The sequence below is a fragment of the Martes martes genome (assembly GCF_963455335.1).
Source record: "Martes martes genome assembly, chromosome: 12".
NCBI classification, from domain to species: domain Eukaryota; kingdom Metazoa; phylum Chordata; class Mammalia; order Carnivora; family Mustelidae; genus Martes; species Martes martes.
Window position 1 is genome coordinate 11,602,226 of NC_137900.1, and position 26,726 is coordinate 11,628,951.

At 48.1% G+C, this 26,726-nt stretch overlaps 1 protein-coding gene across 1 annotated transcript in view; it reads left to right on the plus strand.

Annotated features, from left to right (window-relative positions):
• MAMDC2 (MAM domain containing 2) overlaps positions 1-26,726 on the plus strand; it is a 139,340-nt gene that overhangs the window by 54,524 nt on the left and 58,090 nt on the right. The window contains exons 3-6 of the mRNA XM_080820149.1: positions 5,949-6,220; positions 7,725-7,809; positions 10,695-10,832; positions 23,266-23,522. Of these exons, the coding sequence (XP_080676275.1) occupies positions 5,949-6,220; positions 7,725-7,809; positions 10,695-10,832; positions 23,266-23,522 (752 nt within the window). The remainder of the gene's footprint in view (positions 1-5,948; positions 6,221-7,724; positions 7,810-10,694; positions 10,833-23,265; positions 23,523-26,726) is intronic.

Sequence of the window (26,726 nt, forward strand, 5' to 3'; positions counted from 1 at the left end):
ATGTGCAAAGAAGGCAAGACTCCTTCCAAATGTAAGCTGGTGGCTTGTACATAATTGAAGATGCTGCTCTGTGGAGGCCTCCTCTCCCCACAATAGACAAAAAGCCTTGTGAATGCTTGGTGGGTCTTTGCGTGCATTATTGTCCGGGCTGCTTTGATCAGTTGTTAGGTCTGGGAGATGATTGTCATAGCAGAGAATGCAGCTGGGCGGTGGCATGGGACAGACTGGAAGGGGCCGAGGTGTGCCCACAGCCGTGGCCCAGGCATGAGGGAGAATGGATGTGGGTACAGAGGGGTCTCCCGTGCAGTGGGCAAGAGCTGGTGTCAGAAGGACGGGACGATGGGCAGCAGGTAGAACCCGTGGTATCAGTGAGGTCCACCATGAGATGATGAGATGGGTTAGCCGTTAGTGAGAGTAGGCTGATCAGATACAGGAAAAATAAGAACTAACATTTATAAAGAGTCGACCACAAGCCCTTGGGCATGATGCTAAGAGCTTTACTTATGTTTTACTTATGTTTATGTTTTAAACATCACTTTACTTATGTTACCCTGTTTAATCTTTGAGAATCTGCAAAGTCACTATTTTAGCACACTCATTTCACGAATGAAGGTAGCGCTTGTCCGATAGCATAAGTAACTGGCTCGAAGTGCTGTGATTTCTGGTGGGTTTGGGATTTGAACCAGTGTTGAGCTGAGCAACAACAACTTACCTACCCTGCCATGTGTCTCTACAGGCGGGACCCCATCCAGGGGGGCGGGCAGTAAGCCATTTGGGAAATCTGGTGAGAAGGTCATCGCCTGAGCTCAGGGGCTGGACTTCAGGCTCAGGAAGGAAGCTGCCAAAAAGAAGGCTGTGTCCTTGTGTTAGATGTGTGTGGTCCTAAGAGCTAACAAAATAAAGATGTAGGCGTCATTATCAGACCCGGGTCACGAGGTTTCACCCAGAATCACACCAGGAGTAAATGTGCTGAACTCCACTTTGGATGTTGAGTAACCCTGGGTGAGAGCCCGGGGGGCTTAGCTGTGAGGACAGGTGCTACTGAGGCCGGGCAGCCAGGAGGGGCCCAGCACTGAAGAGTGGAGTTGTAGACGTCAACATGTAGGGTCAAGTAAGGTGAATGGAGGGAAGCCTGTTGTCACTACCAGCACTGAAAAGGTGCTCCTGGTCTTCTACCTGAACAAATATTGGCTCTGAACCATACTGGACAAATAGAAGGCAATATATATTTCTCACTATCTCTGGAACAACTAAAGAACCCCCCTCACCCCAATGATAAGAGAAATAACTAACAATTAACATTACAGTGTCCAAAGAATTTTTATAGACATCATTTTCATCAGGGTCTTATAATGACTAGAGATGGGAAGTCATATCTCACTTGAGCTTGAATTTATGTTCTTAAATTAGCACAAAAGATGGAAATCAGATACCATCAAAACTGCCCTTGAAGCTTCCTTAAATTATAGAGGAAGTTTCTATACACTATTTCTATGTACAACACAGCCGATTTTCCTTTTTAGTGTTGAAATACATAAATAGATTTTATTTAGTGGCTATTTGTATGAACTTATATGAATGTATATGTTACAGTGGTTGGGTCATTTGTAGTTGGTTTGGGTTTTTTTGTTTGAGTACATCAAGTGCTTTCCCAAATATTGAATGTATACGTAATAGGACTCCGTTGTTGTGTTATTCCCATTTTGCAGATAAAGAAACTGATGACACAGTAAGCCTATGCATGATGAAACTTTAAACAAAGGTTATGCTTTACAAATCCCAGGTCGGGGGGCGCCTGGGTGGCTCAGTGGGTTAAAGCCTCTGCCTTCGGCTCAGGTCATGATCCCAGGGTCCTGGGATCGAGTCCCGCATCGGGCTCTCTGCTCAGCAGGGAGCCTGCTTCCTCCTCTCTCTCTGCCTGCCTCTCTGCCTACTTGTGATCTCTGTCTGTCAAATAAATAAATAAAATTTAAAAAAAAAAAAAAAAACAAATCCCAGGTGGGGTCCATCACATGGTCACCCCGGCATGACCATCTCTCCTGAAGGACAGTACATTCATCAGCAAACAGAATTGCAGGGATACCAAGAAGCCCCCCATGATTTCACATCCTGGCCATACTGCCATAGCGATGGCCTGGACTTTAAGTCCCAGCACACTGCGCCGGCCATTAGAAGTCATTAATACATTGAACTCTAGCTGGACAGATGTGTTGAGCAATTGAATGTGACCTTGGAACTCTGTTCGTGATGTCTGCCTTCACTGAAACAGAACAGATTTTTCTGTTGTTTTCTGATGCGTACATGTGACTAGAAGAGATTCATACCCTGAGGTTCATGGAACCCGACCTTTCTGGCAGGGTGGTTTAATTATTGGGTTTGATTGCTGACTTACTTTTAAAGAAAAAAATCTATTTGGAAGTTTATGGCCCTTTTCTGACCCATCATAAAGATTTTATCATTTCCAGTAAATATCTTATAAATCAGTTCAAACTGCCTAAGCAACAGTATTTGAGGAGTATCCTTCGCTCCCCTCCTGTCATCATGACTCCAACACTGTGGCCAATAAATCTTTCCCCAGACCCTTGACCTGATGCATCAGTCTGCATGTGATCTCTGCCATTCTTTGCCTTTTTCTTATTTGTTTGTGTTTAATTGTCCCCAGAACATTATTTTCTTTTCTTATTTGTTAAAAAAAGGTGAAGAAAGGGAATGATGTTAGCAAGAATGGTGCAATGAGGGCTTCAGAAAATCCTTTCCCCATAAAAGCCACGAAAACAGTCAACAGTTGTGAAAATCAACTTTTTAAGAACTTGAAATTACTCAAAGACTTGCAACATTGGGAGTGTTTATTTATTATATAAATCAATGGAATAGAATTGAGAGTTCAGAAATAAATCCTTATATCTATGCTCAATTGATTTTCAACAAGATGCCAGAACAATTTAATGGGCAACATGAACTCAAAGTAGATCAAAGTCCTAAATGTAACAGCTAAAACTAGAAAACTCTTGGAGGAAAACATAACTGTAAACCTTTATGACTTTAAATTAGACAGTGGTTTCTTAGCTATGACATCAAAAGGAGACACAATCAAAGCAAAAATGGGAAATTGGACTTTATCAAAATTAAAAACTTTTGTTCTTCAAAAGATGCCATCAAGAAAGTGAAAAGACAACCCACAGAATGGGGAAAAAATTCTTGCAAATCATATATCTGATAAGATCTGGAATATATAACCTCATAATTTAACAATAGTAAAAGAAGTAACCCAGTTTTTTAAATGAGCAAAGGACTTGAATAGACATTTCTTCAAAGATGATATGCTGGGGTGTGTGGGTGGCTCAGTTGATTTAGCATCTGATTCTTGATTTCAACTCAGGTCATGATCCCAGGGTTGCGAGATGGAGCCCCGAATCCGGCTCTGTGCTGGGCGTGCAACCTGCTTAAGATTCTCTCTCTCCCTCTCCTCTGCCCCCACTGCTCTAAAAACAAACCAACCAACAAAGAAACAATGTGCAAATGGCCAATAAGCACACAAAAGAATGCACTACATCATTCGTTATTAGAGAAATGCAAATCAAAAGCACAGTTAGGTACCACTTCACATCTACCAGGATGGCAATAATAACAAATGATGGACAGTGACAAGTGTTGATGAACACGTGGAGAAACTAGAACTCTCATACATCCCTTGTGGACATGTAAATGCTATTGCCATTTTAGAAAACAGCTTGGCAGCTCCTCACAGTTAAACATAGAATTATCATTGACCTAATAGTTCCACTCCTCCATGTATACCTAGGAGAACTGAAATTTATGTTACATAAAAACTTGTACACAAATATTCATAGTTGCATTATTCATAATAGCCAACAGGTAGAAAATACCCACATGCCCATCAACTGATGGGTTGTAAAAGAGTAGTATATCCATAAAATGGAATATTATTCAGCCTCAAAAAATAACAAAATTTTAATACATGCTACAATGTGGTCAACTTTAAAAACATGATGCTAAGTGAAAGAAGCCAGTCACAAAAGCCTACGTTACAGAATTCCATTCATTTGAAATTTCCAGAAAAGGCAAATAGACAGAAAATAAATCCGTGGTTCCCAGAGGCTAGCAGGAAGGAAAAAATGGGTATGGGATTTCTTTTTTGGGTAATGAAAAGATTCTGGAAATAGGTAGCAGTGATGGTTGCAGAACTTTGTGAGTATACTAAAAACCATTGAATTGTATTAAAAGGGTGAATTTTATTGTGTGTAAATTCTGTTCAAGATTTACTTCCAGATGTCAGTCCAGATAGAATGAATGAAATACATCGCTTCTCAGCCCTTTAGCTAAGATTGAGCGTAGAATAAATGAAATATTTCCCATACAAAGAAGACCTCATTGACTCGGTAGCAAAATGATTCTTTTTAATGCAGTTAGAAGAAACAATTCACCAAAAACATTATCAGTTTGTTCTAGAATAGCGATTTTATTAGTGAGAGTCCAGGGAAGGGCACCATCCCGGATACCATTATCTTTTTTATTCTTTCTTCATGTTCTAAAACTTCTTTAAAATTTACCATGTTCCTTCCAAACCCAGCAGGCCCCACAGCTAGTAAATGCATGTAAAACCCTTAGAATAGTACCTGCTTCACAATGAGAGTTCTCTCTGTGCAGGGAGTGATGGTGTTGGTGATGACAGAAGGGGCCAGATTTCCCCCCAGGAGTGCCTGGGCTGACATCTAGAAGCAGTTGCTATTTGTACTGGGTGGGTGGTCGCTATGTTTAAAGACTGCCCATCGGAGACAGATGTTGATCTCGAAACCCTTTGCTGGCCAGTGAGGCTCCCCGAAGACAGCAGCCTAACTGCGAGGTTGGCTGTCAGCCGAGCCTCAGCTGGCCCATCAGTACTCACCACAAAGCCCTGGGGCCTGCCTAGGGTTGGTGTCTGGGGCAGTGAGCAGGGAAGAGGAGCCGAAGAAGATCCAGCAAAGCACGGAGGAATTGCAGAGCCTTTCTAGTAAGCGTTTGGTGTTGGGGAGCCTAAAATGCAAGGGGTGGGGAGGTGGCTCCAGGATAGAAGGTAGCAGGTGAGATGCTGGCCATGAGTGTGGGTACCTGTGAGCGTGAATGAGAGTGCAGGTCCCACAGGCAGTGGGTCCCCAAGACACACAGGCAGTGCAGGTCCCTGCTAGAGGAAGCCACTGACCAGAGCCAAGATCAGAAGGCTCAGATGACAGTTCTTGCTTCCAATCCATTTTGTTCTATCCTCCATGTTTTTGCATACGCTTTTCCATTTAGTTTTCAGAACGATGAGATTTCGTTGTGGACGTGTGTAGAGGAGAAGACTGTTACTCCTAATTTTAAAAATTAGCTGACAGTGAACTTTGCCTAGTCCGCAAGATCTGAGGCAACCAAATAAATTCAGTCTACTCTAATGATGCAAATTAGATGCAGATCAAATCACTGAGTATGAGGGGAGCTGTGGAAGGAGAAGGTTGAGTCCGCCATGGGATTCTGACTCCAGCAGAGGCATACTGCTCGTCTGGGTTCTCAAGTTCCTGAAATCTCCCGAGTATGGAGACCAGGAAGATGAGTGCAACATGCTCAATAGGCCTGATGTGAGATGATAAGAGGCAACAGACACCTGGCTTCAGTGTCGGGGGGTAATAGGGAGTAGTGGGGATTATGGCAAAAACGAAGCACCCATGCCACCGTCTGAAGAGGCAGGACTGTGTAGCTCCAGCCTGTTGTCGTGGGACTGTGGTCTCAGTGTTGTGGGACCTTCTAGTTTTTCACAAGAAGGCAGAGATCGCATGTTCAGGCAACATTCGGGAGGCCGTTGAAATGCATTGGCGGGCTGTACCTGCCCTTAGCTTCACTGGACCACAGTTGTGTATTTCCTTGAGTCGCAAACAGCAGACTAATGCGTTCCTGGTGCTCCTTTCTCTTTCCAGGCCACTACATTTATGTGGACACCTCCTTTGCCAAGCCAGGGGAAAAAGCTGCGCTGCTGAGCTCTGACCTACAGGCTGAGGAATGGAGCTGCCTCCGACTGGTCTACCAGATAACCACGTCTCCAGGGTCTCCATCAGACACCAGCCGGCTGAACCTGTATGTGAGATTTGAAGATGAAAGCTTTGATCGCTTGCTTTGGTCAGCTAAGGAACCTTCAGACAGCTGGCTCATAGCCAGCTTGGATTTACAAAACAGTACCAAGAAATTCAAGGTAGGTAGAATATAGGCGCCTGGCTTATCACACAGCACTATGCTACTCTGAGATCTTGTGAAAATTTCTGCCACTGAAGTTACTTATCTCCTGCGCTAGGATGCACTGCTTTAGAAGAGATATGCCTCAGGAGAATATTAGTAATTAATAATTATTAAGTTAATATTTTGTTTAATCTTTAGAAGAGCTTCGTCCCAGATTTCTTTCTTGTGTATTTAAATGGGCTTCTGTGAGAGTCTTAAATGGAGCCTAAACCAGCCTCTTTAATTGAAATTTATTTTTTAATGGGCTTTAGAGAGCGTTCTCATTTCTCATCATTTTGTTTCACCTTTCTGAGTTCTGTGTTGTATCTTCCTAACAGTCTGTTTGCTACAAATTTTGAACAAGACATTCACTCTAGTTAAAGGAAGAGTGGAGATACTTTGAAGAGGGAAAGATTCGTAAAGGACACATTCTGAGTCCTTTTCAAAGACGGAGGTCGTTCCATCAGAAGTGTTAGAAGAGGAAGGTCGACCATGTGACATTAGGCTGGATGTTGTCTAGAGCAGGGAAGGAGGATGGGATCTGGACTCACGTGGCCAGACGCGAAGTGTGACATGTTGAAACTGTGTCATGGAGGAAAGAATAGGGCCTTCACAAACACTTTCTCATTCCTAATTCCCCCTTTCAATTCCCTATCCCATCTCTCTCCCTGAAAAAGCTTCGAAATGCGGTCTTCTCCTCCCATCAGGAAGGATGCGGGATTGAGGGAGGGAGCACTGAGGTCCGAGCTCTCCAGTTCACACTGTCCAACCAGCAGCAGGCCACATCCTAAATCTCCTAGCGTAGTTGCTAAAGACTGGGCCAAAGTCACATAAAGAGAAGCAAAGACTTTCAGAAAGGGGCCAGAGATGAACGACGACAGTACTTGAAATCAGTCACATAAATTGTCATGCTTCCTTTGGTTCTTTATTTAAAATTTCCAGATTTTTTTCAGCAATATGGAAACTACAAGTTGATTTAGGAGCCACTTCCATCTCATGTGGGGGTCTCCCACCGCTAGTCAGATTGTACTTCCTGCCTCCTCCTCCTCCTCCTTCTCCTCCAAGGGTTTTCCCCACTGAGGCCTCTGTCCTGAGTCCCTGACAGCTCTCAGAATGCGTTTCCCCAAGGTCACCAGCCCTCCTCTCCATCCATAGCGAACTGGTGCCGTCACAGGTGCTAGAGGAGGGGGTGGTTGAGACAGCAGTTGAAGACGGTTGGCTCCAGGCTTTTACTGGACATCTTGCTCACCTTGTACACACACACACACACACACACACACACATGCACGTGTGCGCACACGCACGTTCTTTGAGAGCCCGCCGTGAGATTGCTACCCCGTGAGATTGCCAGGAATTAGCTGAGACAAGCCATCTCGCCTTGCCTTGAGCTCCTGAACAGCTCCTGACTAGTCTCTGAAATACCGAGCCAGGAAAACACAGTGTTGGAAGCCTAACTCCCTTCTTCCTCGTGTGTTGTGCAGATTTTAGTCGAAGGCGTGCTGGGACAGGGCAGCACGGCCAGCATCGCCCTCTTTGAAATCAAGATGACCACGGGCTACTGTATTGGTAAGTGGGTTTCGTTCTCACTGCATCAGAATGTGAATTGTGAACCTTCTTAAATCTGTTGCCAGAGGGAACGGAATGAGTCCTACAGGCAGGGTGACAGGAAGTCCGTGCACAATGCACCATAGCTTAGCCGCTTCTCCAGGCTCTCTTGAGTGGGGTGTGTTGTCTCGTTGGAGTGCGCCCGGACTGGCTGGATTAGCGCAGGGAAAGGAGATGCAGCCGCTAGAACCGGAGCTGCTGCCCAAACCTCCACAGAGTCTAATAAGGGTAATTACTGGTTTGCTGTGAACTCCACTTCCGCCAGAAAAGCAGGCTCCGTATTCCCTTCTTTCCTCATTTTCTCCATTTCTATCAGACACACCTTGGCCCCTCTGTGCCCCGTGGCCGCTCACCTGCTTGTCTGCCGTTGGTGTTATTTCTCTATGAGATGGGCACTGCCGGAGGAGGCCAGGCCAGGCTGTGGGGGTGCAGGGAGGAGGAGGAGGACAGGACGTCGGGCAGCACTCAACGCCAGAGCTGCATTTGAGCTGGGGTTTCAGGAAGCAGGGAGTTCAGTGATGGGCAGGTCCAGGGGAAGAGCGCGCAGAGTCCAGTGGGGAGGAAGCTCAGAGCCCACTCAGGCACTGGCCAGGAGCCGAGGAAGGTGCTGGAAGTGCGCATCAGGACCCAGACGAGGCTTCGGGAAGAGTCTGGATCCCCGCTGAAGAGTGTGGATGGTTCTGTGGTCAGCAGGTTCTCCACGTCAGCGGAGCAAGGGCTTGCAGGCTGTGTCCTCACCTGGTGACTCTGGCAGACCCATGGAAAGCGACTTGGAAACAGGGAATATACGTAGGAGAGGCCGACTCCCAACGTGGTTGTAACCTTACAGGCAGGACATAACAAAGGCCCAACACTGGGCCCGCATAGGGAAAAAGTGGGAGACGGCCAGATTTTCAGCACTGACAGCCTGGGAGGTTGAACAGCTCTGGAGAGGAGGAGGAAGGAGGGTCAAAGGCGATTCTGAATAAAAAAGAGCTTTTGCTAATTCCCTCTCACTTCTGTTTTGACCTTCCAAGGATAAAACTAAGGCAAGTGAAGGGAAGCAGGAGGGAAGAAACAGTGACCATGTTCTGAAGCTACAGTGGGGTTAGACCCAGGCGCCCCTCGGTAGCCCCCTTGGGGCAGCAGGTGTGCCAACGGCAGCCCACCCACCGGTCAGACGCCCCTGCTGCAGCGCCACCTGCTGGCTCCTCAACTGCCGGCGCCCCAGGCCTCTGTTTCTCCACCTACAAAATGGGTATAAAATGCTTTCCTCCTAGGAATCGTGCGGGGGCTGATGAGATCATTAGGTATGCAGGTGACTGGCCCAGTGCTGAGCACTTTCAAAATGTAAATTCCCTCTCTTCACATCACTCAGTGGCTTCTGGTTTGTTTAAAAAACAGAAGGAGTGCCAATACTTCCATTTTGTCGAGATGCCTTTTCCACCATCCCCTCACCTTCCTTTCTGTGCTCTCTCTTTGCTTGTTTCCTCATCTGTAAAATAGGTTAATAATAGTATCTACCTCATGGGACTGTTCTGAGAATTAGATAAGTTAATTCGGTTAAAGTGCTTAGAATAGTACCTGGCACATTCAGGACTATTTTGCTATTTTATTCTCGAGCAGCCTTTGGCATGGAACGTGGGGTATTTCTTGGCAGACGCTGCAGTGGGAGAGTTGCAGATCAAGATCTTAAAATTTTTCAGTGATTGCTAGTGTAAAAACACTTGGAAAACTATATCAATCAGGGTCCCGGCAGGAGAGGGGAAACAGAGGGTCCATTCAACCCACTGGAGGGATTTGAAGAAGACTCACTAGGGGCTACAAAGGTGTGGGTGGGTGAAGGAAACCAGCAAAAGCACTGGGGGTAATCCGGGGCTAGTAAGAGTGATGATTCATCAGCCTTGAGGGCAGGGGGGAGGGGCCACTAGAGCCTGGAGCCCGTGGCTTTGTGGGGAGGGCTCCTTATTCAGACCGTGCCCTCAGGGCAGGGACAGGGCCAACCCATGAGAACCTGGCAGGGAGGGAGCTGGAGGAATGGACACCAACCTCGTTCTCCTCCTACTTTCCATCGGTCGACTCCAACAGGAAGGCAGAAGGCAGGGGAGGCCGGTGACACAGTCCATACAGGTCTACCACTGGAGTGAAAAAAAAAAAAAAAAAGGTGGGGGTGGGGTCTGGAGGGGTCATGGGAGATGGTCAGGACAATCAAATTTCATATTTGTAATTGATGATTATGGGGGTCAATACAGGCACTGGTTTGTGAGCCTTTCATTGCCACTAGAGTAGCTGTTGACTGGGAACAATTTATCTGTGCCTTCAGAGCCCAGGATAGGCCTGCCCTGCCTATTCTGACTGCTTCCGGTTCATAAGAAAAACAGAGGCTGTTAGCATCTAGGAGACATGTCCTTTAGCCCTGGGTATCTCGTCTACCATAGGGAGAGAAGGGGTTGGAGACATGGGCTACCAGAAGGGTGGCAGATACAAGTTCTGGAGCTAAGAGGATCATCTCAAATAGGGCTTTGAAGCAGAGCTGGCTGAGGCACCGAGCCCTAACCACACCCCTGGCTCTGTGTTTTGACAACCCGTGTGGTAGGACCGTTCCCCTTGTTTCACAAAAGAAGGTGCAGAGCCCGAGAAAGGTCATGCCGCAGTTCACGTGGCTAGTCAGTGGAAGGACCGCCGTCCAAAGAACCAAGGATAAATTTACAGTTTCCAGCATTATCCAGTCCTAGTCCAAAGCTTCCGGTGGTCAGAGGGAATGAGAAACATATCTGAATACAGAAGCAAACTCGGCAGTGAGGAGGGGTATATTCCTGGGTGTGACTGTGTCTCCACAAAGTGCATTTTCATTTCTCCTTTGCCAGAATGTGACTTTGAAGAGAATCATCTCTGTGGCTTTGTGAACCGCTGGAACCCCAACGTGAACTGGTTTGTCGGCGGAGGAAGCATTCGGAACTCCCCTTCCGTTCTCCCGCGGGACCACACGTTCAAGAGCGAACTGGGTGAGCTGGGGACAGGTGGAGTCCTTTCCCTGAGGGAAGGGTTTCCACCCCCCTCTCCTGCCCCGTCCATTGACCTAACTACGGCCCTGTCAACGGGGAAGGGAGAAGGGAGGGTGAGTAGGGACTGGGAAGCCTGGCGGAAGAGCAGGGAAGGACCCGCCATAAGACCTGTTGGGTCCCCCAATAACGGGTCCATGGTCAGAGGAGCGAGACTGATATGAAGCAAAGGTCAAGCAAAGCTTTATTTCTCGCCAAGCATCGAGAATCAAACCAACCGTCAAACAGACCGGTCGGGGCCGCGCCTTACAGAGAGGGCGACCCCTCCCTGCCTCCCAGACTAACTTTTATCGAGCAAAGGCCCTGTGGTTGGGCCTGGCCACACACAGGTGGCCAATGAGATTGTAACACACAGAGAAAGCTGCACAGTCATGCTAGGTCCCACACGGGTGGCCGACTGAATTACAGTTCACCCCATAGTAGCTATTTGAACTAGCCTATCACCTTGGTCACAATTGACGCCCAAAAGGTGGGGCCCACACTCCTTGGTAGCTAGGGAGACAGTATGCACGCTCTACTGATTGGATGTCTCCACCTGACCCGACTGATCCCTGCATTCGGCGAGTTATCTCCACCTGACCTGACCCACCCTTGTATTTGGGCTTTGTTGCCTGGGACTGGTTTCCCGGACTTGCTTTCAAGTAAGTCCCCTGGTGGGGGGGAGGGCAGGGTCAGTTTAAGTTTTACTGCAGAAACAACAAAGTGGCTGTTCAACCGAGGTGGGGCCGCTCTGGCTCAATAGGCCCTTACAAGACCGAGACTGACTGCAGACAGGAGCTCTGTCACCCAGTTCAAGGCTTTTCTTCACCTGTGACCTGGTCTTGCACTTTTCACATTTACTTTCTTATTGTTTTGCTGTTCTATATTTCTTATCCCTAAAGGCAAGGCGGGAATAATCCTAGGTTGCTTTTCACTAAAAATAGACCTAGTGATGGGAACCAGTCCTTAAGAACTTCCCAAGTGGCCCTGAGGTGAGCCTCAATTCCCAATGGTGAATCCTGAAAACAACAGGGCCACCTAGTGGCCAAGGGGGGCTGGACTCTGCCGGGAAATGGGGAGGAGAGGCTCTTGGTGAGGAGTCTGCGTTGAGGGGCCTGTCTCCACAGATGGGAGATGGAGATGTGGGCAAAGGCGAACTTCCTAAAGCTTCTGACCAGCCCTCGCCTGGACCCTCAGAGGCTTCCTGAAAGCCAGGGTCTCCCCATAGTTGCAAGACGCTCCAGTCCTCAACCCCAAGGGCTTGTTGGCCAACGAGAAGATTCCGGTGACTGACTTTCCATCAAGAGCAAGGAGGAATTTCAGTTCTGCTGCAAACAGTCCTTTGTTCTAGTTTGATCTGCTGCCATGTGGATACTGAGGTCATCTTCGTAGTCCTAATACATTGTTGACAATGACAATGTGTCTCCATACCTGAAGACATGGCAACTTTTTATGGTTCTTTGCATTGTTCCTCTTTCATGATAATTCGTGTGAATATTTGTAACCTTGTCTCTGGCTTTTCTTTAAGTGCCCGTCCTGCAGCTTATCTTGGCTCTGGACAGTCTCCATCCTGAGACTGCTTCTAGCATATCCAGACTCTCACACTCAATTTTCTAAAGGAACCAAGCAGATGTTATGGAGTGAGTGACACATGGGATGGGTGAGGAGTGTGGTAAACTCGGGAGCACAGACCCTGTACAAAGCTCTAATTAAGTGCTGCTATGTGAGAATGCAGGTCCAGGAGGACAAATCTTTTGATTTCATAAGATAGGAAGACAGGGGTTTTATGTGATATTTCCCTAATTTTTTAAAGTTGGTGAATATTTTCTTTTTTTTTGTAAGATGTTATTTATTTATTAGAGAGAGAGAGAGCACGCGTGCACACACACACACACACACACACACACACACGCACGAGCATGAGCAGGGGGAGGAGCAGAGGGAGAGAGAGGAGCGGATTTCCTGCTGAGCAGGGAGCCCAACTTGGGCTGTATCCCAGGACCCTAGGATCACGACCTGAGCCAAGGCAGTTGCTTAACCTACTGAGCCACCCACACGCCCTGGTAAATATTTTCTTTAAAAACACTGCATGGGCCAATAAAACACATTTCAGGTCAGGCCCAGTTAGCCAACTTCTAGTTTGCAAACTTCATTTAATGTGTTCCTTTTCTTTTTCAACATGTCCAGGCTTCTTACAACAAAATGTTCATAAGTAACCACATAGTAAAAAGTTGGAGCCTCCTGGGCTCACCTGTTTAAGACAAATCCAACTTTGGATCTAGCATTTTCATTCATTTGACCTTGTATTGGGTCTGGTTGGGAAAATGACAACAAAATGGCACATCCCCCATGGCCAGGTTCAGAGAACATACATTCAAGAAAGGGAAAAGGATTTCTATCACACATGGATGTAAGGCAAGGTAGCATATGTCAAATGCTCCAAGAATGGTCCCCCCACTTCCCTCAAAAAAAGAAAAGTATTCAGAGACCAGAGAGATCACTTACTGCTTGGACGTTCTAGAAGACATGGCGAAAGAAGTCAGCCGTGTTTGAGAGGTGGTTATGACTTTGACAGGCAGAGGCAAGAGAGGGCCAGAGCAGTGATACATGGTAGCGATCACGAGGGGTACCCCAGGGAGAAAGAGGATTGGGAGAGCAGTAGAGCGGCAACTTCTAAAAGGCCTCAAATGCCGGGAACGAGATTTTAACTTTAATCTGTGGACAGTGGGAGGCCCTTGGAGGTCTTTGAGCAAGGAGAGATGCAATCACAGCCATGTATTTAGTTTGGTTAACCAGGCAGTGATTATCTCAGTAAACGGAGGACCAAATGGTAGAACCAAAGAACAAAAACACCCCAGAAATGATTTCTTTAGATACATCTAAGGTCACTTACGTAAATAATTATGTAAATAATTGAGATTAGAAATAGAAATAATTGAGATTGGAAAAGACAAAACATTTTTACTTCCTTTCTTCTAAAAGTAAGTGTTAGCACTTTTGGAAATGACAAAAGATTGGGGATATATATATATATCTATCTATCTCCGTATTTTGGTCCTACAGACACAGAGCTCATCTCCACTTGTGGCCACTGTAGGAAGCACATTGTTATTGTCACGTGCTGAGTGGGTGATAACCTAGTGTGACAGACTACTCCATGAATCTGCATGAGTGTTTTAAATAACAACTGGGTTCATTCAAAACAACAAAATGTTACCAATTCTTGAAAGCTTTGTTTCAAGGAGTAGGACAACTTAGATAACATTCTGCCGTATCTTAAGAACATAGTACAGGGAATAGAGAGAATCTTGAGAGACTAATGCCTTAAAATTTTAATAATCCTCGGTGTCATTATCGTAGACGTCCAAACTTAAATGTGGGGAAGTGTTGGAGAACTTTTCCCAAATCCCTTAAAAATTAGTTCCAGAGTCTGATCCACTGGGTAACCAATATCATGATTTAATGACTACGTGTTCCGTGCATCATTTTTCTTTCTTTCTTTTTTTTTTTTTTTTAAGATGTTCTTTTTAAAGTAATCTTTACACCCAATGTGGAGCTTAAACTCAGAACCCTAAGATCAAGAGTCATATACTGCACTGAGTATACTCCACTGAGTATCCACTAGGAGCCAGCCAGGCTCCCTGTATCATTTTTTATCCTCAAGGATGGTGAGGACCAGTTGGCTAGGGAGAACACGTATTTGTGGGGGCAGAAACAGATCTGTGTCCTACTGTCAGATCATCCATTTGACGGAATCACTTGAGTGTCATCTATCCTCTGAGGAGTGCATCAGCCCTAGACCTTCCTCCCTCTCATTTGTGACCATGGAACATTCTGCCTGCATCTGTGTCAACAAGGGAGAGAGAAAGAGAATCATGCTAGGAGTTCAGCAGTTGTGCTCCAGACCCAGTTATCCGAGTGCTGGATTGCTTTGGGCAATCCCTTGACTTCTCAGGGTCTCCACTGGCCTGTTTGCAAATGAAGAATTTGAATTCCATAATCCCTAAGATGCCTTTGAGTTCTAGTGTTTTATTCCTAATGCTATACATCAAAATTTCCAAATTCACCACTCATTGTAACTGGGGGGAAAAATAAACTGGGGAAACCCTGAGCTAAAGAAAGCTAAACAGAATTTTTTTTTTAAAAGATTTTATTTATTTATTTGTCAGAGTGAGTGAGCACAGGCAGACAGAGAGACAGGCAGAGGCAGAGGGAGAAGCAGGCTCCCTGCTGAGCAAGGAGCCCAATGCAGGACTCGATCCCAGGACTCTGGGATCATGACCTGAGCCGAAGGCAGCTGCTTAATCAAGTGAGCCACCCAGGCGTCCCTAAACAGAATTCTTTATTTCAGGACTTCTCAGTGCCTTTAATACAGTCCTATGTTAATGTATATTATGGCATTTCACAAATTAGTCAAATACCGAAGTGCTCTGTAAATATGCACAATGGTGCATGACTAAACAGAGATGTGAAATAAAAGATAGGGGACCACAGGAAAGTGAAAGATCACCTAGGTTTTGGGGTTCAGGGAAACCTTTCTAGAAGAAGTCATCTCAGCATTTGAATTTGACTAGATGGATAAGAAGTACAGTGTATGCAAAGGTGTACAGGCCTGAGAGTGGATACCTTATTCTGTGGCTGGAGAATATTTGAGAATTCCAGGGTGTAAGATGATGGCAGAGTGGCCCATAGACCTGGATTATGTTCCTGGTCCTGAGCCAGAAGCCTGGGTGCCTACATTCTACTCGCTTCTCCCAGCTCTCTGCTATTTCTCTCCAGTTCCTCTTAAACTTTTACACTGATGTTTTGACCAGTTGTAGCCAGACAACTGTTTCCTCCTCATCCAAAAGATGTACACACAAACACATGTGCGTACACACACACACACACACACACACTCATTAACTCTCACACTCCTCCCATGTGGACTCTTATATAAGACCTCTTCCTATGTGAGATGGCGCTAAAACAGCTGAGTTCCATAGAATCTCAGATATTTTCCTTGAAAAGCCTATAGGACTCAGAGTTTTGACCAGAATCGCTCTCGGGGAACACAAAACCAAAACAAAACCCTCCAGTGTTCTCAGTAAGAGAGGGATCGCCTTTCTCAGTACATTTGCCTTCTGCTGGGTGTATCAGTTTTTCCTGAGCTCTACCAATGTGGGTGGCAAAGTAGAGATCAAAGGGTTCAGATGTCTACCCACAGCACCAGATTTTGCTCAGAAAGACTCATCTCATGTTCATTCATATACCGGAAGCGGCTTATGCCTTTGCTTTCAGGGAAAAGCCAGGGAAGTGAACGCAGGGGCGTGTGAAGCCGTGTGCCTTCTTAGACACTCCAGGAGGTTGAGCGGCATCGTCCCAGGAGGGCTCTGGCCTTGGTGTCGGAGAAGAGGGAAGAGTGAATGGGGTGTCTGAAAAACGTGACACGTGTGTGAATTTTCCTTCATTTGGCCACGTATTTTTAACAGCCCCAAACCACGAGTCTGGTTTTTCAAGTGAGCAGTCTGTCTCCAAATGTTGGTCTCAGGGTGGAAATGGCTAGGAATGTAGTCAGAACTCCCGTGAGACACCTTGGGGATATTGGAGGGGATGGGATTTTGTCCTGATTTTTGTCGCCTAATTCTGATTAGTCACACATGGCTTTATTTTTCTCTATTAATATTTTATGAAGTGAAACAAAATATCTTCCACGAGGTAACCTACTGACAGCTCAGATCGTTACTGTTTCCTACCTGCCTTGGCCAAAAGAAGATAATTACTGGGAAAATAATGAGGGAAATCAGTTTCTTTGCTGAGATTTTTAAAATTGTCTACACTCAGGGTGCCGCTCTGGGAGCTAAGCAAGGTTCCAAAACCTAAATTAAGGTCAGAATGATTTTATTGCCTCCAAGACCGTGAGGTGGATGGAGCATCTCTCCATAATTCATGGCCCTCTTTCCTCCTTTCAGTTTAGACTGTGCTCAAGCATCCTCCTAACAGCGCTGTTCATTTACTCTCTGCATTGATCCGTTTGGTTCCTTGTGTGCGCTCTCGGTAGGGAAGCAGCTTCATTAATTTTCTCACCGTCGCCTTTGTGCAGGCTCTGTCGTTCACCTTCCCCTGTCCTTGGGTGACTTACCTTAGCTTCCTGGGCACGGTCAAGCAGAACTAACAGCCCTCCTGCTCAGGGTTCAGTTCAGTCCAGTCAAAACTCCAGCATCTCATCTGATTCAAATCTCCCCCAGACCAAAGCACGGGGGAGCCACGGAGAGAAGGGTTTGGGCTTTATTTCCCTTCATTTTTCCTTGGCTCTTCCCTTCCTTTTTGCCCACTCACTGTGCTGCGGCTGGCTCCTGTGGGCTTGGAGGAGGTGTGACATTGGAACAGAAAAGGAAAGGAAGGGGACAGAGGATTTTCTGTGACCAGCGCTGTTGAAGCTGGAGCTCATGACCTTTATACTGCAGGTGGGCACAAGCCGGCTGTTTCTCTCACTGCCAGTGGGGAACCCCACTTCACTGCTCCCAGACAGGGGTGAGGCACTCTCCGCTCGCCATCTGTGGGTCCACTTTGGCACCTAGAAGCAACACTACACCTCGCCAGCCCCTGGTGGAGTTACCTGCATCCAGTCCTTTTGAGAAGAGTCCTTCCAAGACATTCTTGTCCCTTCCGAGTTGCCCACTTAGGCTAAGGGAGAATTCAAATCTTCGCCCCACCAAACTCTGGAAGTTACAGCTCGCGGCAACAAAATCCTTTCTCTCTGCTCTGCCCGCACACGTCCTTACAGACATCTTGCTTCTAGATATATACAGTCAAGGGTCAGGCAACCAGTCTGTACCCCGCAAACCCCAGTTATCACTGATTAAGCTTTCCCAAGAGCATGGAGCACCCTCCTCTCTTGAGGCCCCGGGCAACTGAAGAATTCAGGAATTTTTCCAAGCCTGGGTCAGGGCGAGGTTGGAGGGTGGTTTCCCTCCTCCACTCTCTCCAGGCGTACCTCCGTTAAGCCTCTTCTCTGGGATCAAGATAAGAAAGGGGAAGCCATCCCTAACCCCTCCCTGGGGGTCCAAAAGAAAGCACATGGCAGATAAGCTCTGGGATCTCTGTCTTCAAAGAGACTCTACTCTGTCTCTGATCTCTCTGATCTTTCTTGGGCCTCTCCTGTATTCAGGCTGGAGCGGGGAGACGGGATCCGTCCGGTGGCCCTGGCTTAGACCCCAGGGATGCCACAATGTGGCATATGCTACAGGGCTGGTCTGGCAGCACGGAGTGGCGGTACCTGTCACCCTTGCTCTTGGCACTGAGTTCTTAGCAGAGACTAGAGGACATCCCACTTCGTGTTCATTTATTACATTTGTGTCATTTCTGAAAGCTGTGTAAGAAGACCAGAGCCTGACTCCACATACTCTAGTCAAACTTACCTGAACCCTTCGAACTAAAGATCCACGATGTCTGTGGGATCTGTAGACAGGGAGGCCAGGCACGGAGACCTCCTGATTTGGGAGCCGCGTCCTCACAGCGGCAGCAGACCAGCAGGGCTTTCCAGCCGGCCTGTGTTTCTTCAGACTGCGCTTTCTGCCTCGCCTGGAGACAGCTTGTCCAGACAACACGACACGGACGTGGACGTCGCAACGGGAGCGCAAGCGTGGCCGACGAGGCCAAAGCACAGCTGAGCCAGAGGATGCCTTAGCATCGGAGCCAAGCCCAGGGCCATTTTAGGGGAGTGCTGGTCCGCCAGACTGTTTGAAAATAGAAGTTCAGTAACTGCCCTCAAAAGTTTTTTCCTAATTCAAGGGAAAGTGGCTCCCCAGAAGGGGCCCCTGGTTGCCCAAGGACCATCGAGCTAACCTCCGGTGGCTGCTGCCTGAAGGGAAGGAGGTAACCATGTGTCGTCACCACGGGCGTGATCCGGAGGAGGCCTGTGGCTGGCATCACGGAGATTTTGATCTTTCAACAGAATTGGAAATTGTTTTTTTCCCCCTAGAAGCTGCAGCCTCTTTGTGTATAATCCAGATTTAGGGAAGGCCAGACCGGCTCTACCTCCGAGTATGGCAAACCAGCAATGACTAGGGGAGTGGCCCTGACCTTCTCAATGTTTAATTGTGTGGAGAGCTCATGGCCCCTCCTAGACTCTTTCATTTCCAGTTAAAGTCTGAATACTTACAGATCTTTGTGGCCTGCCGGATCCCCCCAAGATTTGGTTAATTATAGGGTCTGTACCTCCAGGGTCCATCAATACCTACTTTTGTCCACTCAAAGGATCAGATAAATTGCCTCTTGCAGGTCTTCCGGAGGCCCTAGAACCCTGGGCCAGGTAGAGAGGCTGGCCTCATTGAACTGGGCAGGAACAGTCCCATAATGCCAAACACGAGAGACATAATTTCCCAAGAACCGCAGGCTCCCTTCCTCCTTCCCCTCAGGATGGTGCACAAAACGGTGCACGCCTTCACCCGGACCCCTGCTCTTCTTCCTCAGCGTGGGTCGTACCCCATGACACTGAGCCTGGGCTGGGGTCGTCCCTCCAGCCTGGCCTCCTGTGGCAGACACCTGGTGATTTCTGAGTCATCCCCTCCCCTTCAGCAGGAATGTGCCAGCTACCTTTTGTTTCCCAGTGAGAAACAGTCTTACTCAGATTGTCCATAAATAGTACCAAACTTGGGCAACAACTGAATGGTGGGGTGCGGGGAGGGCAACAGAATGCGGTCTGGTCTAGTGGTTCCCGAGGAGACTTGGTGTCAGCACCGGCAGCCTCTCTGACTCACTGTGGGCACGTCACATTGTGTTCGCTGGGTGGTTTTGGGATCAGAAATGTGACCGTGGCTCCGTTGGCTGAGTGTGTGGTGTATGAGTTTTAATGAAGCACTTTAACGGCAAATTCGGGGATTAAAGTATCACGCACACAGCAGGTGAGTAACTGGTCTTTAAAGAAGACTGTCTGCTCTCTGTCAGCTGTGAGGAAGATGGGTTCCTGATGGGACAGGGGGTGAGACATTGCTTAAGCCCAGTTACCATGCAGTCCGCAAGCAGAACGGCTCCGGGTGAATGGCGAAGTCTTCTGGATTTACCGAGAGTCTCCCAGAGGCCTCGGAGGTGCTCCCCACCCTCGGTGGAGTGAGTTTCCTCTTCATGGTCGTGTCACTTTGGGGCCTCCAAGAAGACCCTAAGCGTGGATTAGGTGAGAAGGAGGTTTATCGGCCGTGAAGGATGAGGAGGAGAGAGCAGGAGTCACTGGGACCCAGGCCAACATATCCATTAGGTGTAGTGGCCACAGTGCCTTGGCGCCATGACATTTTTAGGATCCATGAGAATGTTTTTCTTTATTCTAAAATCAGAAGGAAAAAATGAATGTGCTAATAACAAAATAATCAGTCCAGCCTAAATTATGTTCATCTTTATACCAATGCAGTGATAAAATAGAATGTTTAATATTTTTTGAGGAGGCATGGACCCACAGTGGCCAAAGGCCTTGGGCCCACAAAAGTCATAATGTGGCCATGGCTGGGGGGGGGGGCTCCGGCACAGGATAGAAGGCTGATGCCTGGGAGGGAAAGGCCAGGCTGATGGCGAGGTGTTAGATAACACCTGTCGGGCGGAATGGCCCCGCTCTGGAACTCCTGCTCTGCCTAGTCACCAGCTGTACTTGAGCAGTCCAGTGTACTTGGCCTTGGCACAAATGCCAATGTGGGCCCAAAGGCGAGGCAGCTGGAGGCTGTCAGTCAGCTATGGTCCTTGCAGCAAGTTCGCCGGAGGGGTATCAGAGGCACCTCCGTGGCCCCCACAATGAAGAACCAAGGAAATAAAATATTAGGTCTCTCCTCCACCCAGACCCCTCCACCCCCCACCCCCAGTATATGTTGGAAAAGTATTCATTTCATTGAAAGACATGTTACGAAGAGTATTCAACACTTCCTCTCCGCCTTTGACCCAAGAGCTCTCAGTGAGCAAAGGTGTGTTACAGAGGCTGGCATGTGTTCTCTATTAGTAAAGTATTCGGGGGGATGGGCTGGCTGCTCCCCCCTCCCCCTGCTGCAGTGGTGTCATTAGGAGGGGGAGGCATGGCCTTCCTTCCAGTTCAGAGGTTCTCTGATTCTGTTCAGTCTGACATTCGGACTCATGCTTTGAAATCCCTTCCCAGAGTCAGCAAAGTTGGGAGCCCATCAGCTGTCTCCGGCCTGCAGATATGCTTATTTGGCATATACAGAGTTTAAAAAATTGCGGTGGTGGGTGTTATGGGTTGAATTGTATTTCCTCCAAACCATATGTTGAAGTCCTAACCGCCCCCCCCCCCAGTCCTTCAGAATGTGACCTTATTTGGCAGTAGGGTTGTTGCAGATGTAATTAGTTAAGATGAGGTCATACCGAAGTCGTTTCCTAATCCAGTATGACTGGTGTCCTTATAAAAAAGCAGGGCGGGGGGCGGATTTGGACATACAGAGAGACCTGTACAGAGAGAGAACATGGTGAATACGGAGGCAGAGATCTATTAGCCAAGGAAGGCCACAGATTGCCAGCCAGCCGCCGGATGTAGGAGAGAGCCTTGGAGCAGGTGCTCCTTCACGGCCCTCGGAAGGAACCAATCCTGCCGACGCCTTGATCTGGGACTTCTAGCCTCCTGAGCTAGGGGGAAAAATCAATTTCTGGTGTTTAAGCCATCTAGCTTGTGGTACTCCGTTATAGCAACCCTAGCACACTCAGACAGGGGTTATTATTTTTAAATGGATAGATTTGCTTTGAAAATTTGGATTTTGAGCTTCAGTGGGAAAAGCCTGAAGTGCCGGGCTGGCTGTCAGGGCAACAGGTGGGGGCAGAGGGAGGGGTGCACTCAGTCCTGGGCTAGAGAACCCAGCCCACGCGGGGGCTGCCACCCTGGGCCACCTGCTGGTGGCGGCTGCTCGAGAATATGGGCTCAGCACGACCCGATTTTCCGATGTTTCCAAGAAGCTTTGTTGCTGTTTCTCGGTGCTGATGAAATACGATTTCAAACGTTGGCAACAAAGGGATCCCTCGATTTTTTCCCAGGACCCAGTTTGCTTTGGTGGTATACTTGATCAGGCTGGTCCCTCTCGTCATCTGAGTTTGTGATCTCTACGTGTTCATGGTTGGCAAGAGGCTAAGAGAAATCATGGTTAAACAAGGGAGATGGTTCAGGGGGTCGAACAGTTTGCAGCCAGGAGAAAGCAAGCCTTGCTCGAGCCACCTCTCCCTTCTGCCACATTGAGGTGAGGTGTCTGCAGGCATAACTGTTCCTAGGACCCTGACTGCTAATGTGCTGAGGATACAAGGCCCTGTTATTGGTCAGGCACCATGCAATGAAACAGAGACACTAGGCTATCATCGTTCCGCACTTACCAATAGGAAGGTCATTCCATCAAAGCTACAAGGCATAGCACCCGTCTGTCCCTGCAGCTTCAATTGCCAATAATGACAACGAGCCTTTACACAAAGTAGACAATGGGGAAGGTCTGGTACCAGAATCATTAATGACATTCCTTTCATTTGTTGTAATTGCATTAGGTAGTTACAATGTGCCAAGTCCACACTAAGCCCATTCACATGTGTAACCCCATGTAATGCTCGAACTCGCCCTAGGATGGAAGCATCTGGTTCTCCCTGTCAAGATCAGGATACTCAAGCCTAGAGATACTCGGTAACTTGCTTGAGGTCCCAGCAGGACTTGACCCCAGGTCTCTTCAATGCCAAATCCAATGCCAATTCCCATTCTGCCTCCTGGTTCCTCTCTTTCACCAAAATGCTTCTAACAGAGGTCGGCCTCCGGGCCCAGAGCCCACCAAGGCCTTGCCAAGTGTGGTGTCCCAAGTCTGACCTCCTGAATCCCAACCCTGGCTACATGTTCTGTTAAGAGGCAAAGCTTGTCATCTAGTTTGAAGTCACAAATCTTAGTTTCGCTCAAAAAAGACTTGCTGACATTTTGTGTATATTGTAAAGATATATAGGCAAGTAGGTCCCTCTGTGCCCCTGTAGGAACAGACGGTATGCTTGGTGTGTTCTTAGAACTCTTGTAACTCATAGAAGGCTTGGGAGAAGGGGGGCCTCCTGGGGTCACGCCCGGTTTCTTTCCAGAACTGCGTTCAGCTTGTGAAAATCCCAGCACTTTGCAGCTGACGCGTTTACTTTTGTGTATGTGTGTTTTACTTCATCCACAAGTGAGGTGAGGAGAGAGGACGGTTCTTGGCTTGGACTTAGCAGAGCACGTGGAATTCCTCGCGCTCCCCTTCCAGCCACAAGACCCATCCACCCCTGGCCAAACGTCTTGCGGCTGTAAGTCCTCCACATCCGTGCCACCCCTCCCTCTAGATTATGTTGATGTCAGTCCCAGCATCAAGCTGTGTCACCCGAAAACCACCCCCCGCCACGCCAGCCTGTCTCATGCTGTGTGTTGTGTCCTTGTGATTTTCAGGCCACTACATGTATGTGGACTCGGTGTACGTCAAGCACTTCCAGGAGGTGGCGCAGCTCATCTCCCCGGTGACCACGGCCCCCATGTCTGGCTGCCTGTCCTTTTATTACCAGCTCCAGCAGGGGAATGACAATAGCTTCTCCCTCTATACTCGGGACGGGGCCGGCCTTTACGAGGAACTCTGGAAGATGGACCAGCCGGAGAGTGCTGCCTGGAACCTGGCTGAGGTGGAGTTCAGCGCGCCGTACCCCATGGAGGTAGGTGTGGAGGCAGGAGGGCAGTGGCCAGACCGCTGTGCACTGGGCGGGGGTGCGGCCCGCAGGCTCACCGGCCGATCGGGAGATGCTGGGCCACACTCCTTCGTTCTTCTCTGTTGTGCGTCCATCGTCATCCCCCCCGTCCTCTCCCTGGGCCCCCTCTGTGTTGCCCTCTTCCTCTCTTTCCCCTCCGTTTTCCTGCTTTCTAACCAGACTATTTCCCCTGAGGACAAATAGGGAAAACCCAGTCCGTCAACGACCTTTCTTGGGCACGCGTCCCCTCGCAGCCTCGCCCTGTGGTCCCGGTGACCCCCCTCAGCTGAAACCCACTCTTGAACTCCCAATCCTGAGAGCAGGGCTGAAGCTTTCCCTTACTCGAGGGAAGAGTCTTTTCTAGAGAAAGAGGGAGAAGAAGACGAAGACAGGAAGAAGAAGAAAAACTTACCTCCTCCTTTCCACCTTTACAGTATAAATAATGTCCTAAAAATTAGAAAGATGGATGATCATGGCCCCAGTTGGAAACAAAGGTGTGTGCTTTAGTTTTAAAGCTTTTTTTATAGTTATGTGACTGATAAATCTTCAGTGCAGAAGAATTAGAAAATTCAGGGAAGCAGAACAGACTCAAAGCACCCAAGCTGAACCTACAAGGATGAGAACACTAACATTTTGGTGTTCTTCACTGCGGGCCTGTTTTCTAAGCATGTAGAGTAATACAGATCTCTATTTACGTGGGCATTCCAGTACTTACAACAATCCAAAGTACATAAAATTATCCCCACGTTGCAGATAAGGAAGGAGAAGGAGGAGAGCCCAAGCAGTTTGATACTTCTTATCTAGGTCACACAGCTGGGGAGTGCCCGGCACTTAGGAAAGTCCTGGACTCAGATCTGACCTGGAGCTGAAGGCAGAGGCCGAGCTCTGTTGGAGGACCCCAGAGGACCCTTAGAATCGTTGCAAATTGTGGTTGCAGATTTGGAGCTCTACATAGGGTTTTAGTTACCCCAGGTTTGTCAATATCCCCCAATTTGTGCTTTGTGCCTTTTGTAATATGTCCCCAAGTCCCTTTAAAGTGCAGAAGAGGTGGATTCTGTGGAGCCTCCCCGAGCGCCGGGGCTGGACTGGTCTGTGACCTGTCCTGTGTACTGAAGACGGGCCTGCCGCTCCTCGCACCCCCTTCAGACCCCCTGCCCCACCCCCCCCCAAAACTCCGCAGAGAGCGCCATGACTTTTGCAGGACGTGCCCTCTTTCCTCGCCCCAAGTCTGACGAGGCCTTGGTTTGCTCTTGCAGCCCAGTGGAAAATTTTCTGAGTTTGGGTTATAAGGAGGAGAAGAAATGCACATACTGTTGCAGAAATTTTCCCTTCTATTAAAGTCAAATGAGTCACACACACAGTTGATGACAGTCTCTTTGCAAACTCCTTCCATCCGACCATGAACTCCCTGGGCAGCATTTGTATGAGCGAGACTTTGCTGAATTTTCTTTTACATCAGTGCCTGAAAAAAGTCACAATTCTGGACACGACCCCACCTCAGTGTGTATCCTTTCGGGTCCCATGGGCCTGCTTTTGCCCCAGCGATCTGATGCACGATGCTGCTACTGGAAATCCCGCCAAAGGAACTCACCCTGCAGAGCCCAGGGAATTTAATGTCACCATATCCTCCAATGAATTCTGAAAAGTAAAACAAACATCTGAGACCCCATTTTCCAAACAAGAGGGAAGAGGCTGGCACGTGCGCTGTGACTTACACATCCTGGTGGGAAGCAGTCTCACTTCACCTGCTGAGTCAGATCAAGCTCTGTCCTTCACTTGATCAGCGAGTGCCCTGAAGAGGAAATGCCGCGGCCTTGGGCTGTGTTTGTGGACTCCATTGCCCCTTCTCGCTGGTCCACATCTGTCCCCTTTGTTCACAGCCTACCCCCTCACCTTTGCCAGCAACAAACTTCCGGGGCCCCTCTTATATTTTGCAGAATCCCAGTGTCTGTGGGACCAGTGTTAAGCTGCGCTGGACCATCTTGTCCACACTCTTTCTTTGAAAACCAGAGACACTAAGACCTGGAGGAGGGAAGGAACCTGCTTGAGCTAATTAGTGGCCAAGTAGTCTCAAGCCTGAATATGGGTTGAAGAGGTGGTCAACCTGGAGAAATCCGCATGAATTTGATACAGAACTCAGGATGCACCTGACTACATGCTAGGAACGTTCTATACCTCATCCCATTTAATCTCAGTAGTCCGACAAGGTAGGGGTTATTATGCCTGTTTTATAAATAACAAAGGCAAAGCATTTGTCATCTAGTTTGAAGTCAAAAATCTTAGTTTTGCTCAAAAAAGACTCGCTGATATTTTGTGTATATTGTCAAGATGTTCAGGCAGGTAAGTCCCTCTTAGCAATGTAGTCAAGGTCACCTAACTAGTGACAGAAATGGGACTTGAACCCTGGTCTGTCTGCCTCTTTAGAAGAGCTTTGAGAGCTAGGATCCTCGAGGTCAGATCTCGCCCACTGCCGTTTGCCTGGCTGCCGCAGGGGGTGGGCTGTTTGCTCCTTGTTTATCCATGTTGGCTTTAGTGTTTGAAGAAATCACCAACACTGAAAAACCCAAAGATTTCCAATAAAAACATAAAGATCCAGGTCCTCTCGATGATTTGGTAGGTCCAGACACTTTGGGCCTGAATTCCGCAATGGAGGGAGCTGAGTAGCAGGCGCCCCTATAGACCAGGCTTGGCTCCCCCATTTCAGGATCCTCTGCACCCTGTCCTGCTGTGTCCCACCGAGCTCAGGTCATGCAGATAGGTCACCTGCTGCCTGGCCTGAGTTTCAGCCTCTGCCAACACTGCCTCTTGTGTTGACTCATCGGTGGGCTGCCCTCTGGGTTTTCCCACCGTGCTCCCCGCTGTGTGCGGTGCTGTGCGCACCCCTCCCCATCCCCATGGGCGCAGGCAGAAGGGAGTCCATTGACCTCAGAGTAGAGCTGGTGGCCCAGAAGGGAGAAACACAGAAGGGTTGAACCCCTTAACAACCTCACGTTCTTTCTGACAATTTAGATGTGCCTGGGTGTGCTGGAATGCTGACATCCATACCTCGGATGTGGGGCCCGATTTCGCCTGAGCAGACAGGTCGTCCTCTTTGATTCTGCGTCTTTGTCCAGAACCTTCACAGGGAATTTCATATGTCCAAAAGGGAAAGAACCCTGCCGGGGCTTAGTT